The sequence below is a fragment of the Xylocopa sonorina genome, chromosome 8 (genome assembly GCF_050948175.1).
Source record: "Xylocopa sonorina isolate GNS202 chromosome 8, iyXylSono1_principal, whole genome shotgun sequence".
NCBI lineage: Eukaryota > Metazoa > Arthropoda > Insecta > Hymenoptera > Apidae > Xylocopa > Xylocopa sonorina.
In genome coordinates, this window is record NC_135200.1 from 13473280 (window position 1) to 13491249 (window position 17970).

General features: G+C 39.0%; 4 protein-coding genes across 11 annotated transcripts in view; 2 read left to right on the forward strand and 2 right to left on the reverse strand.

The window, feature by feature from the left end:
• Positions 1-17970, forward strand: part of LOC143426444 (uncharacterized) — a 128797-nt gene that overhangs the window by 95938 nt on the left and 14889 nt on the right. The gene's annotated exons all lie outside the window — the stretch shown is intronic.
• On the forward strand, positions 663-2263 carry Mettl14 (methyltransferase like 14). Its single transcript, XM_076899906.1, has 5 exons — positions 663-755; positions 887-1063; positions 1131-1448; positions 1531-1913; positions 1999-2263. The coding sequence occupies exons 1-5, from the start codon at positions 699-701 to the stop codon at positions 2240-2242; spliced, it is 1179 nt and encodes a 392-aa protein (XP_076756021.1). The 5' UTR covers positions 663-698; the 3' UTR covers positions 2243-2263.
• On the reverse strand, positions 3212-14540 carry Pten (phosphatase and tensin-like protein). Of its 8 annotated transcripts, none has more exons than XM_076899885.1 (10): positions 12567-13524; positions 12261-12477; positions 12039-12168; positions 11691-11969; positions 11471-11616; positions 11220-11383; positions 10830-11111; positions 10556-10742; positions 3444-3527; positions 3212-3347 (listed from the first exon to the last, which is right to left on the reverse strand). In XM_076899885.1, exons 1-10 carry the CDS (start codon positions 12738-12740, stop codon positions 3328-3330), a joined length of 1683 nt encoding a protein of 560 aa, XP_076756000.1. In that variant the 5' UTR covers positions 12741-13524; the 3' UTR covers positions 3212-3327. The 8 variants fall into 8 exon arrangements, with proteins under 8 accessions (XP_076756000.1, XP_076755999.1, XP_076756002.1 ...); XM_076899884.1 differs by having other exon boundaries at positions 11211-11383; XM_076899887.1 differs by lacking the exons at positions 3212-3347; positions 3444-3527 and adding an exon at positions 5580-5855.
• LOC143425946 (outer mitochondrial transmembrane helix translocase) lies at positions 15377-17889 on the reverse strand. Its single transcript, XM_076899037.1, has 6 exons — positions 17632-17889; positions 17278-17520; positions 16989-17190; positions 16693-16889; positions 16399-16577; positions 15377-16323 (listed from the first exon to the last, which is right to left on the reverse strand). The coding sequence occupies exons 1-6, from the start codon at positions 17785-17787 to the stop codon at positions 16176-16178; spliced, it is 1125 nt and encodes a 374-aa protein (XP_076755152.1). The 5' UTR covers positions 17788-17889; the 3' UTR covers positions 15377-16175.

Here is a 17970-nt window from a genome sequence, read left to right on the forward strand (position 1 = left end):
TGCGCCCAGGGAGAATCCTCTACCGACCCCTTTTCTCTCCTCTACTCGACAACATCGATCGACGACATCGATCCCCACCAATCGGTCTTCGGACCACCAGGATTCAGACATCGTTCGCCCATCTTACCTGGATCCGAGTCTAATCGGCGCGTCGATTTCAAAGCCGACCGAGTCGATCGTGAAACGTTCCGCGTGTTACTCAATGAGTACCACCACGATACCCGCGCGTTATCTCGCCTATTTTATTTCCCCGAGTTACGCTTTCACGGTGCGCCCAACGCGCGATAACTTTCGCTCGAGCTTCGAGCCAAACCTCCCACCGCTCACCCCGCTACAGTCTTTCATTACCGTATGCTACAAATAAACAGAGAATTTCCCAAAAAACGAACAACTTTCAAATGCCGCTCCAAAGTAAGCCCAAGTATGCGTGTAAACCGGCACTGAGTAAACATACGAGTGGATACTCATGGTGGTAGGTTCGTAATCGTTGCGCGAAATCCCGCGAGAGGTCGCTCACGCGGCACCAACCGTTCGGCCAACCACGGAAATTCTCTCAATTCCAAGATGGCGCGCGCGTATGAGTCCCGTTGTTTTGTTTTTGCTGCGAGAACTTATGTCGAATGGTGAAATTTTTACGAATTGAACTCGAATTGAAAAGTTGATCGATCAGTTCGAACGGAAGAGATCATCGATGAAAAATGCTTCAAACGCTTCGTGAACGTTCGCAAAAACGCAAGAAATTACTGGCCCAAACGGTGAGATGTTACATGTTGCGCTGTTGAGGTTATGCGCGCTCTCTCTCTCTCTCTCTCCCTATCTCAAGAGCGAATTTCCAAAAGATACACAAATTGGTATTTTCTTGTCTCTTCTTCCTTTCTGCACGTAGTTGGGTGTCGCGAGCGTAGACGAGCTGCGACAGATTCTTGGGACGGATATCGAGGACACGCAGAAAAAGAGATTGAAATCGATAACGGAAAAATCGGAGAACGGTGTGAAAGATTCAAAGAACGAGGCAATTCCAACGGACGAGATCGTCTACAAAGATTCGTCGACGTTTTTAAAGGTGAGCCTTCTCTTTTTTACATTCGTCGCGAGTAAGCTGTAACGATGGCTATTGTTTTCATCCAAAGGGCACGCAATCGTCGAATCCGCACAACGATTACTGTCAACACTTTATCGACACGGGTCAGCGACCGCAGAATTTTATCAGGGACGTGGGTCTGGCGGACAGATTCGAAGAATATCCGAAATTAAGAGAGCTAATCAAATTGAAGGACGATTTGATCGCAGAAACCGCGACTCCGCCAATGTACCTAAAAACAGACTTGCTCGCGTACAATTTGAAAGAGCTCAATTGCAAGTTTGACGTGATTTTAATCGAACCACCGTTAGAGGAGTATCAGCGTACCTGCGGAGCTACAAACGTACAGCTATGGAATTGGGATCAGGTGAGTAAATGGCTAGAGAGAGAGAGAGAGAGAGAGAGACGCGCGGATGTTCGCAACCCGCGCATTAAAAACAACTTCGTAGATAATGGAATTAGATATCGGGGAAGTGGCGGCCAATCGAAGCTTCGTATTTCTCTGGTGCGGTAGTAGCGACGGATTAGATATGGGACGTTTTTGTCTTCGGAAATGGGGTTTCAGACGATGCGAAGACATATGCTGGATTCGCACCAACATCGATAATCCGGGGCACAGTAAGAATCTGGACAGTAAAGCCGTTCTTCAGAGGACGAAAGAGCACTGTCTGATGGGCATCAAGGGAACGGTCAGACGATCGACGGACGGAGATTTTATTCACGCCAACGTCGATATCGACCTAATCATATCGGAGGAGCCCGAGTACGGTTCGATTGAAAAACCGGTCGAGATATTTCACATAATCGAACACTTTTGTCTCGGCAGGCGACGGTAAGGCAGACACGAATAATATTAATATAATAATAATATAATAACAGAGTTATCGGAGGCTAATCCGATCACTCACCCTGTATAGGTTGCATTTATTCGGCCGAGATAGCACTATCCGACCAGGTTGGCTCACCGTTGGCCCCGAGCTGACCAACACCAACTTCAACGCGGACCTCTACACCAGCTACTTCGCCAATAATCAAATCACCACCGGTTGCACTGAACGCATCGAAGCGCTCAGACCAAAGTCTCCGCCGCCCAAGGGGAAGGTCGCCGGTCGTGGTAGAGGTGGTTTCAGTCGCGGCGGACGAGGCAGAGGAGGAAGGTAGTAACTACGCGATCCGATTATTGCTCCCGCCAAAACGAATTATGTATTACGCCTAATCGGAACTCTTCTACCTTTGTATTCTACGATACTTTTTTTCCGATACTTTACATATTTAAATATAGTTTTGTTTCAAACGTATCGCGTTACCGTTACCTGCATCTTCGATACATCGCGTACGCATTCGTATAACGAGTTCCATGCCTTAACCATGATACGAAATTAGAAAAGATCGAACGCAATTATTTCGAAACGTTTGAGATCTGCTTGTGTTATTTTGTACTTGGTGTGTTCCGAACATTGAAATTCTTATAAATAGATCTTACGACGACTACGACCACGACGACGATGGTCAAACTACATTTACAATACACATTTCATCCCTCGATGACATGATCCGGTGACGTTCACCAACAGATTTCTTGGCCCCAGTAAAGCTTCCGGTAGTGGTAGAGTACGTGTCCGTAAACCGTCGATTCTTCTCTTCTTTTTCATTCTTGAAACGCATCTAACAACAATTTATGTACAATCGCTAGTCTTACCGCGCGTACAATCAACTTTTCATTCATTTTCGCCGAATTAAAAAATAATATAAAACGCAAACTACATGCTACAGTGCAATTATAAAATAATGATATTCGCTGAACGACCGTGGAAATCCATTGCCTATAAAAAACTTTTCGTCCTCGAACCAGCCCAAATTCGCATCCACCAGGTACCAGGTACAGACGACGCGCGACGAAAACTTGCAACGAGGAACGTTCGTCATGAAATTAAAAGACGGATAATATATATATATATATATATATATATATATATATATATATATATATATATATATATATATATATATATATATATATATATGTACAGAGAAAGAGAGAGAGAGAGAGAGAGAGAGAGAGAGAGAGAGAGAGAGAGAGAGAGAGAGAGAGAAAGAGAACGGTAGGGGAATTGGGAAGAGCAGGTAGATGCGTCTGTGACGCGTGGTAGGCGCAGACACAGTACGTTGAGTATCGATCGATTCGCCCGCGATCAAACGATGGGCATTGCAGTTGGATGGACATGGACCGGTCTATAGCTTCAACGTCACAAGTACGTCGACTCCCCTGTAAGTAGAGTCAGTGTGAAATCGCGTCTAAAATACGTACATGCAACGCGACGAGCGATGTAAGGTAATGTATGTGTATCTATACGATGCGTACCTGCGTAAAAGAATTTAAATCTCTGCGAATGCGATTGGCAAGGATCTCTGTTTTCTTCGTTTCCTACCGTATGCAGCATGTTTCCTAGGATGTTTCATAGGAACAAACAAAAACGATCGTTAAAATGGGAAAATCACAGATGGTCGAGGGGCGAGAATAGAGAGAGAGAGAGAGAAGATAAAATGAAAAAGAAAGAGGGAGAGGGAAGACAGATGCAAAGAGAAAGAGCGGAAGCGAATGAGAAAGAAAACTAGATGAAAAATGCGGTGTTCACTTGCGTCCTCCGATACTCTCCGGATCTCTCAACTCGTTTAACGTCTGAAATGGGCGAAAGCTGGATAGCCATTATTCGTATATACAATATCACAGAGAAAATAATGCATCTTATTTATATTTTGAACATTCCGCATGAATCATATAAAAGTTAATTTCAAGAGGTGTGTGTCTCACTTATAAAACGGTATTCATGAGCTTCGTACAAGAAAAAATATGTTCGAGAAGCGTCTACGTCACACGAAGTAACAATATATCTCATACATACGTACGTATGCCATTATTTTTGGTGGCAATAAACGCGTTTAGTAAGTTTACCTGGTCCGTTGCTCGTTTTTTACCCGATTAAAATTGTAGTATCGCCAGAAGAGATAAAATAACCCGAGCTAGGTAAATTTACTAATCCCGTTTCGCGATGTAATCGAAAACTCGCTTCGCGGTATTTTCTACGATTCGCAACACTCGTTTCTCTCTCTCTCTCTCTCTCTCTCTCTCTCTCTCTCTCTCTCTCTCTTTCTTTCTCGCATTCGCACGCACGCACGCACGCTTTCATTCGCGAGAACCTCTCGTTTCGATGGGAAAAAGAAACTCGAACAGGAGACTCCGTAGCGCGCTCTCATCGACACGTTCGTCGCAATAATCGCGTACCTATCTACACGCATATTTATCGTACTTGTAGCTAATTCTATCGAAATTTCATACTCTCTTAACGCTAGTAGTACGTTAGACATCAACGAGCGACGAGATACGAGTGAAATGTTTGCAGACACGAATTCGAGGGGATAGCCTCTGATCTAGGTGTCACACCGTTCATTGTAAGATCCGTGAGAACGATCGCGGTTTACGTGAGGTAGTGCAAAAGAGAAGAAATTAAAGTTGAGAGAAATATGAGGGAACAAGATAAAAAAATAAATATATAGATAGAAAATAAAAACGTCCAGTTGCACCGAGTTACAGATTCTACGTATATATCGTATCGCGACGTGCTACAAGCTATGAGTTAGGAAAGGACGGCGTCAGAAACGATACTTGCGTTCTCGGAAAACTCGTTCGTATCTCTCGCGTACTCGACCAAGAGGACGTTTTCCAGTCCGTGAATGAAAACTATTCGCGATTGTAAAAAAATTTCATTGGAAAAACATCCACCAGCTCCGGACACCCGGAGTTTGCCTCTCTCGCAAATCGATTTACCAGTCAGTCTATCAGTTATTCGTTGCCGGCAGACAGCGGTAGGATAATTTACAAACGGTACGATTATTTCGATTGTACAATTATTTTCTAAAACTGTCCACCGTTCGATAGTCGAAGCGAAACGGTACACGACGTACGCATTTTCACAATTACATCTCGTAATTATCGAAATTCGACGAGTCGGATTTGTCGCACGGGAGGTAGTAGAGGATCTCGTCGAAGGAGGAAGAAAAGAAAGAAGCGAAACGAAATCGATCAGGGAGGAAGCGACACCATTGTCGTTACCGACGTCGCTACAGTTCTCGTCGTTACCGTTCTTATTCGCTTACAATTTCTTATTAACGTTACGAAAATAATCTTGCCTTCTCTCTCTTTCTCTCTCTCTCTCTCTCTTTTTTCTTCTGTCTTTTTTTTGTTCTACAACATCGTATAATTCCATCCGGATCCGTGTACATACATGCATACATACATACATACATAAATACATACATCATACGCACTTTCTTTCTCAGCCCGTAAATGAACGCAAGGAATACCATCGATCGTATTAACATTTACCGACAATGAGAATAACAAATATAGGATACATTCGTAATCGGATAACTCTCAGCTGGCGCGTTGCGTATTTCATTGAAAGAGTAACGAATCGGAAGTGAATCGACATACATTTGTTTCGCTCGCCGGATCTAGTATGCATAGTCTAACAACATTCGAAGGTGTGTATCGAGAAAGGGACACACGATCGATAAACTATCATCGATGGACTTAACAATAAAAAGACGGTAGTAAAGACGAGTTTGTAACGTTCGCACGTACGATACGATACACGAACGACAGCAATGTCGGAGAATGTCGTAGAGGGGGATGATCGGCGATGAACTCACAAAACATCTATCATTCCTCCGTCTGAGAGAAGGCGGTACCGTCCAACACGCTGGTCCATGTCCACTAAGGGTGAACAGACATATAGAGACGCAATTGGTCAGTATCGTGTATTTTCAATTCTTACAATGATTCTACTGTAGTCTAGCTAAATACGATACGCGGTGAAGGACAATTCTCTCTCGCTCTCTCTCTCTCTCTCTCTCTCTCTCTCTCTCTCATTTTCGCTCGCTCCCTCTCGTGCACGTCAAACAAAATAAATTCCATCACCGGTTCAACTTTTCTAAGTTATATTAGACGATAAGGAGGCGACGTTCGCGCGTGTTGCACCGCGTAAGTAACATTCGAACATGCAAACACGGGACAAAGAAAAAGAAAGCGATAAAGCCAAGTGCATTCGTTACTCGGCTGAAAAAGTATCCAACATTCTTTGAGAGTACGAGAAGAGAAGAGAAGAGAAAAGGAGAGAAGAGAAGGAAAGCTTTAGAAACGGCAGATAGCAGATCGTAGCAAGCGAATAAAATTAGGAACAAGCATTCGGCTCGATCTTGGAGGCTTCTCTGTACACACGAGAAACATTGGAAATTGAATAGTATATCTAGTTCGCAGACAGCTCACACTCGCAACGAGAATAAACGCGTTTAAAAGAATGTACCTCGAATACGTAAAAGGTTTCAGCCAACCGTCGATCAGCCAATCGCTTCGTAGCCCTTCCGTAAATCAACAAGTACAAAAGGAGTAAGCGTTGCGAACCATGTACGTACTTTATTCTTTTAATCCGTGATAAAGGAGAATAGTACACAGAGAGAACCAGAGGAGCAAGGAGTCGATATGGGTGGACACTAAATAAATAAGAATCTTGTAAAGTAAAAGTTTGAGAGTGACGTTTGAGCTTTACAGAGAATCGTAAGACGTAAGTAGAAAATATTAAAAACATACTATTTTACAACTGCGGCGCGCGTATAAATAATGTACTTAAAATATTTTTTACAGGAATATATATACATGTACGTATATACGTATATATGTACGCACATATATACGTATATATCTGTATAACATAAGATTACGTTTAAAGATCGCTAACATTTTATTCATAATAATAATAATAATAATAATAATAATAATAATAATAATAATAATAATAATAATAATATTAATGATAATAATAATAAAAATGTCTCTGATGGTGTTAACATAACAATAAAACAGCAGTAGCATTTATAATATTAAAAATAATAATAATAATAATAATAACAGTAATAATAGTAATGAGAATGATAATGATGATGACGACGACGATGATGATGATGATGATGATGATGATGATGATGATGATGATGATGATGATGATGATAATGGTAGAAATGGTAATAATAATAAAATGTATATAAAGGAATAATTAATAGCCATATTAATAATAATAATAATAATAATAGTAGTAGTAGTAGTAGTAGTAGTAGTAGTAATAATAATAATAGTAATAATATAGTGATGATGATGATGATATTGGTGATATAACAATAATAATAATAATAATAATAATAATAATAATAATAATAATAATAATAATAATAATAGTAGTAGTAGTAGTAGTAGTAGTAGTAATAGTAATAATAGTAGTAATAATAATAATAATAATAATAATAAAAAGGAGGAGAATATACATACAAAGATGTAGCAACGATATAATTAATAATTATAAATATAATAGTATCACAAAGTAATCGTTACAGGATATGTAGTAGAGATGCTGTGTATCAGTTTTACGAATTTCAAATATTACAAACATCCAATAACTACGATTACAAACTAGCAACATGCATCGATATAACAAAATTAAAATTAAAAGGTATTTTAATTTAGTATTAATTTAGTATCTCTCTAGGCGTAGGTATTACCGAAAGAGATAAGATATAGAACAGAATCTTGACCGAATATATCTGTGTGTATTAAAAGCAATGAAAATCGGTAGCATCTTCCAACTTTTGCATACTCGTACATGTACGTATATGTACGCGACCCGTTAAAATCAGAAAAAAGTTACTGCGCGTTCGTACCTACGGATATATCGCTAAAACTTCCAAGACGAAACCTTCGGAGAAAAACCATCGATAAACGCGGTATAATTTTCAAAAATGAAAAATCGTCTGAACACACATCTAGTCTCTTTGTGGTAAAAAAAAAAAAAAAAAAAAAAAATTGCCGAATGTACTTAGAAATCTAGCAGGTGTATAAAATATAAGGTTCTAAAATCGTCGCGCCTCGATATCACCGCGAGGGTATACGTAAGTGTGTACTTTTACGGAGAAACCTTTTATATTAAAATTCCACGCCGTTGAAAAAGCGTTGGCACCTCGTCGTTACCATTTGCTTCGCTAATGAAGATTATACTAATAGGTAAGAAGAAGAATCACATACAAGTTTCACTCGAGAATGAACGTTACGCACAACCTTACGAATCTTTTAGGCGCACCGACGTCTACATCGCGTACGTAGGAATCATCGCGAATCAACCGAACGGAAATTATTTCTCGTTGTTTCTCTTCTTTCGTTAAAAAACAAGTTGAAAATGCGACGACTAAAGCGGAACAAAAGAAGCGATAGTATCCTACTTATGTAGTTTCGCGGGAATACAATGTATTCGAAGATGATGTACAGAACAAAAGCGTGCACGTGAGAAAATGGAACCGGAACGAATAGAGCCTCTTGGAAAGGAACGCATTCATAAGGGAACTTTGTAGGTATGTATCTACGTATCGTGCAACGACCTCCAACCCTGATTTGCTTCTTGATAGCCTGTTGCTATCCACACAAGTGGTAATACGCCTGTCCGTTTCGTACCTTACACGAGAGTATACGTGTACAAGTTTCGGATTATTTTTCAAATAAATTCAAACAATTTAATGTAAAATGTCGGTTTTAAGACCGCTTTTTAAAACCGAATTTTACGCTATTTTCCAAACAGATTCATGAAAGAAACGAACAAACGTCCTGTTCTGTACTAGTAGTTGGGTAGGTACGACGAGTCTATTACGATTACACGAGATACTTACGTAAAAGGAAAACGCAATTATTCTTACTCGACTCGTAATTTCCATATACTCGTAAATGGATCTAGCGCGTATTTATATCGTAGGTAAACAAAGAAAGATTCACAAACGAGACAGTGACCCGTGCCTTGATACATCGCGATGAAAATTCTATCATTCACGGACATCAAGGAGTAAAAGTTTCGAAAATTGCACAGCCTGTTAAAATATTTAACATACGCGACCTCCTCTCCGTTACAAGACCGAAAGAACGTGAAATTTCCCGCGCATCTAAACGTTATCTTACAAACTTCGAGAACGATTCGAATCTACGCGTATTAGCTTTGCTAGTTGAAACGATCGTTTTAACGATCATCACAGGGTTTAAGGCAATCAGGAGATACTTCGTTCGTTCATTCGTTCTCTTCGTAATGCCACAACTAATACAAGCAAAAAACGATAAAACTATTTTTTACGTTTAGACATCATTATTTTATCGCGTCTCTTACGTTCGTACCTTTCTATCTATTATCTACATATTTATTATTATTATTGGTCAATTATTATCTACGAATTGACTTTGTCGTACAATTCCAAAACAAATACTATATATAATTTCGTGCATCGAGATAATTACGTTACTAGATAATCGTATCAACGTAGAAGACGCCATTTCTTCCGTTTCTTCGACGTTTTGACCTACTATTTTTTAATTTTTTTTTCTTTTTTTTTCTTTTTTTTTTTTGCTTTTACCATATAAATGTGTATACACTACTCTTTGAACAGTTGCAATAAAGCATCAACGAAACGGAATACTTGGGAATTAATAATGAAACATTAATAAGACCGCGTACGGTGTATACGATCGATCGTAATACCCATTAAATTTGTCCGGCGATTCCTAACAAGTAACAATACCCAACAACGCATACTAAGGAGAGAAAGAAAAGATTGTAACCTTTTAAATACTGAAACATCTTCGTACATTTTGTACAAGCAATATACAATAGGGGGGAGGGGAAAGTGGGCCATGGGCATTCTCGAGAATTACCACTAACTACATATATGGTATCTACTGTGTCAAATGTATATCGGACAGAGATAGAATTGGTTAAAAATATTTTCTACCAACCGCCGTCTTTCGCAAAGAGGTTTCGCCCCCCCCCCCCCCCCCCTTACCTCGTTCTTCGAATCTGACGAGCCCTAACAGAACTTTACCAACTTTCGGGCATAACGTACGCATTCGTCGACTAAGACAGGAAGATACCGCGTATATTTGATAACCGATCGATTGCTAATATTTCATGCTTGTATGACAAAGAAAAACTAAAACGAAGAAAAGGTACGATGATTTGTTTTCGCGTCGGAAATACTATTCATTTTGCATTTAGTAAAATTCATAGCGTAAATCTCTCGCTAGTTCAGAGAATTCAGCTGTACTTAAGTACAAAAAATATGATAAATTTATTATTCGTATAATATCTATAATAAGTATAGTTTACGCGCGTACACGTATTATCTACGTGTCTAACGTAGCTGAACGTATGAGACCCGAAGAACGTTTTACATTGCCAGTGTTTTGTCGATGGCTACTTCTAGTTTTATCCCCACGCGAGAGCAAACCCTTAGCAGTTTCTCTGAGACTAGCTCTTTGGTGGATACTAACATGTGTACGGCTACTGCTGTGTGTAAGAGGATGATGGTGATTCACCATCAGAGATGCAGAGGACTCACCAGATTCCCCATCTTCATCTCCCGTTGTATCTCCGGTTGTGTCGCATTCGCTGCTATCCGCTTCGCTCGATTCACTCGGCGTGTCTTGCCCTCCCACGCCCATTTGTATACTCTCACCAGTTCTGTTTGTCGCTGTCGTTACACCTTGCGATATACTACCACCCATCCGATGCATAAATAAGCTAACCTGCCAGTGAACAATTCAGCCCATTCAGGATTGAAAACGGATACGCGAGTACATCGGCGATAGAAGAAATACGATGATATAGCTTACTTTAAAATCTGCACTGTACACTTTGTGATGTTTGTCCTTATGTGCGTCGTCCAAACCCCATTTATCTATACTTAAAACAAGTGTTGGTGGCATAGGTCCGAGACTAGCTAGCGACCCAGCTCTGGGTTTCATGTGCGGCATTACCATCGGTAATTCCATAGTTGTACCGTCGCAGCTCAATGCCCTTGTTGAACGCTCAACTGGTAACTCTCCGTTATCGTACTCCGGCGTTAAGTAGTCTCGCACGAAAAATGTATTGAACCAAAAATGAAACAACTTCTCCTGCATACGGGAACCGAACGTATCGATCGATTAATTAATTGATTAATTAATCAGGTTACGATTAATCGCGTTTATCTTACCGATTTACGCTCAACGCACAACAAATACCTTTCGCTTCATTTTTGGCCTGTTAAAGAAATCCACTCGTATATCCCCTGTCAGTGCTACGTTATGTTTCAAAGGGATGCTGACACTGCGCATTCCTTTTCGTACCTCCACTATGTCGGAGCTAAATATCTTTTTTTTAGATTCAGATATTACACAATGCAAGTCTAAAATACAAAGACTGTATATGTATAATCATGTTTTCCACCTAATCGGTCTTTTTTAACGTGCGCTGGATACGCGGTTATTCTTACATCCTTGGCCTCCATGGAAAATGGGCGCTGGATCCAACTGAATTTTTCGTAACAACAATGTAACCGGTTGATAGTTTAATCCTTCCTGTACAAGAGTAGCGTAATAATCCACGTACCTTCTTTGCGAAGGTATCGTTACACCCTTCCTGCATAACGAACAACATTTATGAAACGATTCGTTACACCAATCGGAGGAGAACATAATATATATCGTAATCACCTATCGTGTGTTCTTTGAGTTCCGTAGTAGTTTAGGGCGTCTGTGGCAGTGGGAAATTGTTTAATGTGAAGAAGATAACAACACACCATTACGCCTGTCCGACCTTTACCCGCTTTACAATGAACCACGGCTACATTTTCTGGATGCCGCGAAAGCCACTCGTGCACATCCTCGCAAAATGGTCTGATCTGATCTAACATCGGTGGATTGTGATCGTCGAACGCGTACGTGGCTACCCTTTGCTTAAACTTTTTAAAATCGTACGATCTTTCGGAACATCTAAAGGACAACAGATTTTATCTTACAAAATTCCTACATCCGCGAACATGACAGATTTTTGATACTCACAGATTGTAAATCTTGTAATGATCCTTGTGTTTGAATTCCAAGAATTTCACAACGTCGTCTATATGGTTCCTGTACACTCCTTCTAACTTTTCAGCCGGGAAACCCATTGCTATTAAATTATCTCTTATATCTGTCATTAACAATGCATCCATAGTCAAGGAATGTCAAGTACAAGAATTATTAACGCGAGTTAGAAGAAATTTTTGTCCGTTAAAAGGATACACGTGAGATCGAGGTTAAAACCATCCTCTGTGAAACGCTTACGACGTTTGCTCACCATCCCCTTGATACGGTTTGTCATTTTCATATTACTGATAGTGTTGGACATACTTGACTGAACGAGTTTCAAATCTCCTGCCCTGAATCCAACGACTTCGCTCTCCACTTCTTCTTTACAACGCCTTTCTTCTGCTTTCTGCCTTTCAAATAATTTTTTTGCCTGTAAAACGTTATTCCGCTATTATTTAATTATGAAAACCTCGACTCGACCATTAAGGAAGATACAAAAGGTAAGCGGACAGAGTTTACCTGTGGCTTACAAGCCGAGGCGTCACAAGAGCCCAGTTCTGGTCCTCTTTGTTCCTCCAGACAAACATGGAGGGGTGTTACTGATGCTGAGATATGCTCTGAGATTTTGTTATTCAGCCTGCTGCCTGTAGGTCTCCTGCAGGAAAAGCATATACCCATTAATTCCCAGAGCATGTGTCCTTTCTATCATCCATCTCGTCAACTTTTTTATCTTCCTTTGCGAATGCTCGTCGCATAGTTATCGTCCGTTAATGTCATTACCACCACTGTCATCACCAGTTCGACGTAACAATTATATTACAATTTCCACAAAATTCAAACGTTGTTTGATCCGAACATAGCGCACAGCGCACAACACAATACACTAATGAGCACAATGCAAATGCTTGATGTAATTGTTCATCGACCGTTAATTGTATAAACGATCTAAGAAACTTTAAAAGCGCAGAGTAAAGAGCGACCAGTTTCCCATCTTGTTTAGACTAATTTTACACGCAAAAAGCATTGATAATGAAATAATAAAATTGCCTGCAACTATTGTTAACGAAAGGATATAAAAATTTGGTGATAAATCACCAATTACAATAGATACTACATATGTTACGTATACTCATACATTCGTATGATTGGTATCATCCGATGCAATATTAAGGAATACATGGGGCAAGCCCTGGCAAGCGGTATAAAAATCTCGATCGGATGAAAGAATATCGAAGATAAATCTACATTTCGATTTGTAGGTAAACGATAAACGCAAAACCGTTAAAAACATGCTAGCGTAAATACTGTGAACTTCATCATCGCACGGTCGCGTGCCCGACAAACTTACACGTGCGATTAAGAAAAAAACGTTTTCTGAATTTTATACAGCAGCGATCACGGTCTCGTGTTTTACGATAAATATTATAAAAACGTATACGAAAGCGGTGAGAAAGACTCGCATTTGATACATAGGGGAAATGGAGAGAGATAGAGAGTGAGTGTGTGTGAGAGAGAGAGAGAGAGAGAGAGAGAGAGAGAGAGAGAGAGAGAGAATGAGAAAGAAAGAAAAAAAGAGATGAAAAACTAAATAAAATAGTAAAGAGGCATTCACTATTTAGGATCACTTGGTGGTTAGAAGTGCGTTATCGAAAGAACATTACTCGCAAGAGAACGTCGTGTAGAGAGGCGTCGAAGAAAAGTTAGGTTAAGCACTGTTCGCAGGACCACATCACAAAGGCCACTTAACACCGCGGTACATTTTCATGTCAATTTCACCGATACATTGTTTGTACTCCTCGTAATTGATAATTCGTGTATCGTTCATACGTGTAACTAGATTCAGATTTCAGGAAATAATTGTCCGAGATATCATACTGCTTTTGAAATGTAAAAAAGCAATGTTTCCTCGCATATAACGTAAAATTCACTTCGTTCCTTTCGGAGCATGTTCAACTGTGATCTAGGGGCACTCCCAATTACGGTGAATTTCTAAAAAATAGAGTTACCATCGGCAAAAAAAAGGTTGGACCGATACATCGGGTTTGTTGATTTAATTGTTTAGAGTCGGCAACATTCGTTTGATCACTCGAAAAAAGTGTCTGGTAAAAACTCGTCTCGACTCGGTTTCATTCACCGAGGAATCACGTTTTCATAGTGTAATTGTGTCATCGTGTCAAAGGAATAACACGAATCGAAATCACACAGTTTATGTCCGAGGATGGAGCAGTTTTTCGACATAGAACTTGTACAGATGTAATAAACAGACGTACTGGTGAATACGCCCGCAAGGAACGACACGATCTCTACGTAGAATCATTAATTTACCACATGGATGGTATACGCACACGCGATACGAACACTCACCACTGTGTAACACATGAGATCATGCATCGCGTTTGTACCGTCTTCTCTGTGAACGAACCATCACATCACGATGCTACATGCGAGGTTTTATAGACGATCATCCTACCGGGACGTCCGTTCTTCACCGTTCTTCTTTTCATTCATTCGTCAACCGAACCAAGCTCAATCGGAAAACTGAGGGAACAGTTCAACTTGATTATCAACCAACAAATATATTCCAATATTTATAACATCCATTTTAAACACTGGTTTCCGTTTACTGCGAAATTAACAGTCTCCCGCAGCCACTTTTCTCACTAGGATTGCCATTCGCGATAACGCGTTTGTACATACCGCGCCTCTGGCTGCGCTTCTTTCTGACACTGCATGTGGTAACTGCATCTGCTTTCACCCTCGGCTAAATACTCCAGTTTCCTTTCCGTTTCCTTTCGGCATTATCCTTTTACGATTACCTCTTACCGATCAGGAAATAATAAAAAGATAAGGGAATAAAGGCTCGCAGAGCCTTTGTCCTCTTACAAGTTTCATTCCCGGAAGCTTTTCCTACTATCCTCCGAGCCACTGTTAGTCTACTCCTTTCTGCGCATGCGTTCTATTCTTTTCTATTCTATTTCTCCGTTTCCCTTTTCTCTCATTTCTTTATTACACTAAACTATATACAAACATTGTTATTCATTTTTCTTCCATTCCTTTCTTCCAATAAAACTCAAACTTTATTTACCTTTTCCAATCAACAATTGTATTTTTTCCATTTTTTTTTTGCCATCTTATAATCTTTCTTAAACATTCTACAAATTTTCCTGTTCTCGTTTGATGATTTCTTCCTCTATCGCGTCAATTTTCACCGTTAAGCCATCAATTGAATGTTAAGTATTCTACGCTGTACCTAACTAATTCTCTATTTATCGTATGTTAATTTCTTTGTACCAATTACGAAGACGCAATCCGTAATAACGTCTAGAATATTTGCTTATTTATAAATCAGACGCTTATTGTATGAACTCTTATCTGTACAGTGATAAATACAAAAGTTTATACACTCAAATGTAACAATAACACGGATTAATTTCTTTACATAACAATAGCTAAGATGTATCGATTATTTTTTTCTATCATATTATTCCGAGTCATGTATACGCGCATAAATACATTCACGCTCACACGCATACAGATCTTTAGATGATAGGTTATCTTAGAATAAAAAACAAAAAATTGCGCACGTGTTTATAGGAACTTCTAATATCGTTAATTTTAATTTACTAAACGGTAAAAGGAAAAATGCAGTAATTTACAATAGCAAAATGTAAATGTTGGAAGATTTTGTTTACTTTTTAATCGAATTTAACCAGTTACGTCGAAAGATATTATAAAGAGCTTCTTTCTGTCTTTTCACGCCATAAATCTTGTCGAACTTATACGCCAAGCGCAGCAAAATGTGATCTAGATCGTAATTACATTTTTTTCCTTTTATAAATAGAGGTTACAGTTTTACGTTATATACTTATACGTCCGCATATGTACAGCTATTTCCGTGCGCTGCATACCATTTAATATTATTAATTACAGGCCAATTATAGAATTTTTATAACAACAAATTTTCCCTGAAATAAACCTGACCGTTTAGCTGTGCAAAAACAATAAAAATCATAAAATTATATTTTCTAATTTCTTCCTCTTTTGTATCTTCGTTTTTATTTTTTTTAAAAAATTAAGAATTCCCCAAAGTTATATATATATACACATACATATACATATAACTCTTGTTTAATCTACATCCGATTTCAGAGCACCGAGAGTACCCGTATGTATTTTAGATGTTTTTATCTTTTTGTACGATGTAAGTAAGTCTTCCATTGTTATAGGTCGCACAGTATCGTGATACTCTTCGTCATCGGTGCTGGTAATCGTATCTCTGTAACAAGAAACACTGATTACAAGTTTCAATATCAAACATCGTACGTATCAACAATTAGAAATAAATATTAACTGTGTATGAGTCCGTAGATAATCTCGGACACGGTAAATAGATGCATTTCTGCAAAGTTCCTGCAAATCTGATCCTGAGAAACCTTCTGTCATTTTTGCCAATTTTCCTATATCTACATTTTCAGCTATTGGCTCGTGATCTAATATCAGTTTTAAGACCTCCATTCGTTGTTGTTCATTCTGAAATGTACGTGTAAAATAAAATTTCGTACTCAGCTATCTATACGATAGTAGTAGAGTAAAACATATATTTTTTTAACGCGCTGTAACCCTATCGTTTAAACAAATCATTTACTGGTAAACCAATGTGGAAAGTAGCTGGCATACGCCTAAGAATAGCTCTATCCAAGTCCTGTGGCCTATTAGTAGCACCCATTATTATAACCGTGCACGAAGGATCTGTGATTAGTCCATCCCAAAGAGACATAAACTGCGCCTTCATCATTGCAGTTGCTTCGTGATCCTGTGAATTGCGTGCTCTTAAAAATGAATCTGTTAAGCAAGAAACATAGAACATTTTAAAACATATACAAAAAAAGGAAAGGAAATACACTGTAACATTTTCTTCTATCTCCTTCTCTCTCTACATACCTATTTCATCAATAAAAATGATGCACGGTTGCAGTTTCACAGCCAATGAAAAGACAGCTGCGGTTAACTTCTGACTTTCGCCATACCATTTATCAGTTAGGATGCTTACATCCAAGTTAATAAAACATGTTTTAGTCTCTTTGGCAGTTGCTTTGGCAATCATAGTTTTACCACAACCCGGTGGTCCATGTAACAATATTCCCTAAAATTGATATATAAACTACATGATATAGATAATTATACATATATATGCGTATATATCTATACATATACATATATATAGGTATACTTTCGGTGCTTGCGTTAGCTGAGAGTCTTCAAATAATTCTTTCCTCTGTATAGGCAATATAACAGTTTCCTTCAGTTCTTGTATGACATGTTCAAGACCTGCAATATTCTCCCATGAAACTCGTATATCTTTAGGATCAACTATGTGATTAGCTATCATCATTTCATAATCTGTCAATTGATCCATGTCTACTGACCACAAGAGGTTATCAGTTTTAGCCAACTTTCGTAACTGTTCCCGTGCCTATAAAAAATTTCAATCGCATTTCTTCGAAGAAAGAAGGTAGAAAAAGTAAGGTTATTTCCTAACGGGTGTAAAGCGATGATTATATAAAACAAATAATTAATTTGTAACCTTTTTTCTTGCCTTCTTCTTTGCATTGTTTGTAGGGTCAAGCTGATTCATAAGCCATTTCATACTGAAAAATCCGAAAGCCGCAATAAACGTAACTCTTGCCATAAGTACGAACATCTCCGATCGCGTATAACCAACCCCATCCGCGATATTCATCGTTTAGTTTAGATTATTTCAATTTCACTTAAATATTACTTTATCCCCCCGCTGGGATAAATACTAACACTCTTTTCAACGATAATGAAATCGGACTCGGACCCCGAGCACGTCTCAAACTTTGCAACTTGAAGGTTTTGGAAGGAAAGAATAATTAGTTGTATACAGAGAAGCGAGAGGGAA

What these genes read in the sequence shown, in the direction of transcription:
- Mettl14 (XM_076899906.1), top strand. Translation starts at nt 699, where the DNA reads ATGCTTCAAACGCTTCGTGAACGTTCGCAAAAACGCAAGAAATTACTG. An exon ending in ATTCGTCGACGTTTTTAAAG is followed by an intron (nt 1,064 to 1,130) that starts GTGAGCCTTCTC and finishes TTTCATCCAAAG; the next exon opens with GGCACGCAATCGTCGAATCC. An exon ending in AGCTATGGAATTGGGATCAG is followed by an intron (nt 1,449 to 1,530) that starts GTGAGTAAATGG and finishes ACAACTTCGTAG; the next exon opens with ATAATGGAATTAGATATCGG.
- Pten (XM_076899881.1), bottom strand. Translation starts at nt 12,740, where the DNA reads ATGCTCTGGGAATTAATGGGTATATGCTTTTCCTGCAGGAGACCTACA. An exon ending in CCTCGGCTTGTAAGCCACAG is followed by an intron (nt 12,478 to 12,566) that starts GTAAACTCTGTC and finishes AACGTTTTACAG; the next exon opens with GCAAAAAAATTATTTGAAAG. An exon ending in TTTTAACCTCGATCTCACGT is followed by an intron (nt 12,169 to 12,260) that starts GTATCCTTTTAA and finishes TGTTAATGACAG; the next exon opens with ATATAAGAGATAATTTAATA.
- LOC143425946 (XM_076899037.1), bottom strand. Translation starts at nt 17,787, where the DNA reads ATGAATATCGCGGATGGGGTTGGTTATACGCGATCGGAGATGTTCGTA. An exon ending in AGCTAACGCAAGCACCGAAA is followed by an intron (nt 17,191 to 17,277) that starts GTATACCTATAT and finishes TATCAATTTTAG; the next exon opens with GGAATATTGTTACATGGACC. An exon ending in CTTTCCACATTGGTTTACCA is followed by an intron (nt 16,578 to 16,692) that starts GTAAATGATTTG and finishes CGTACATTTCAG; the next exon opens with AATGAACAACAACGAATGGA.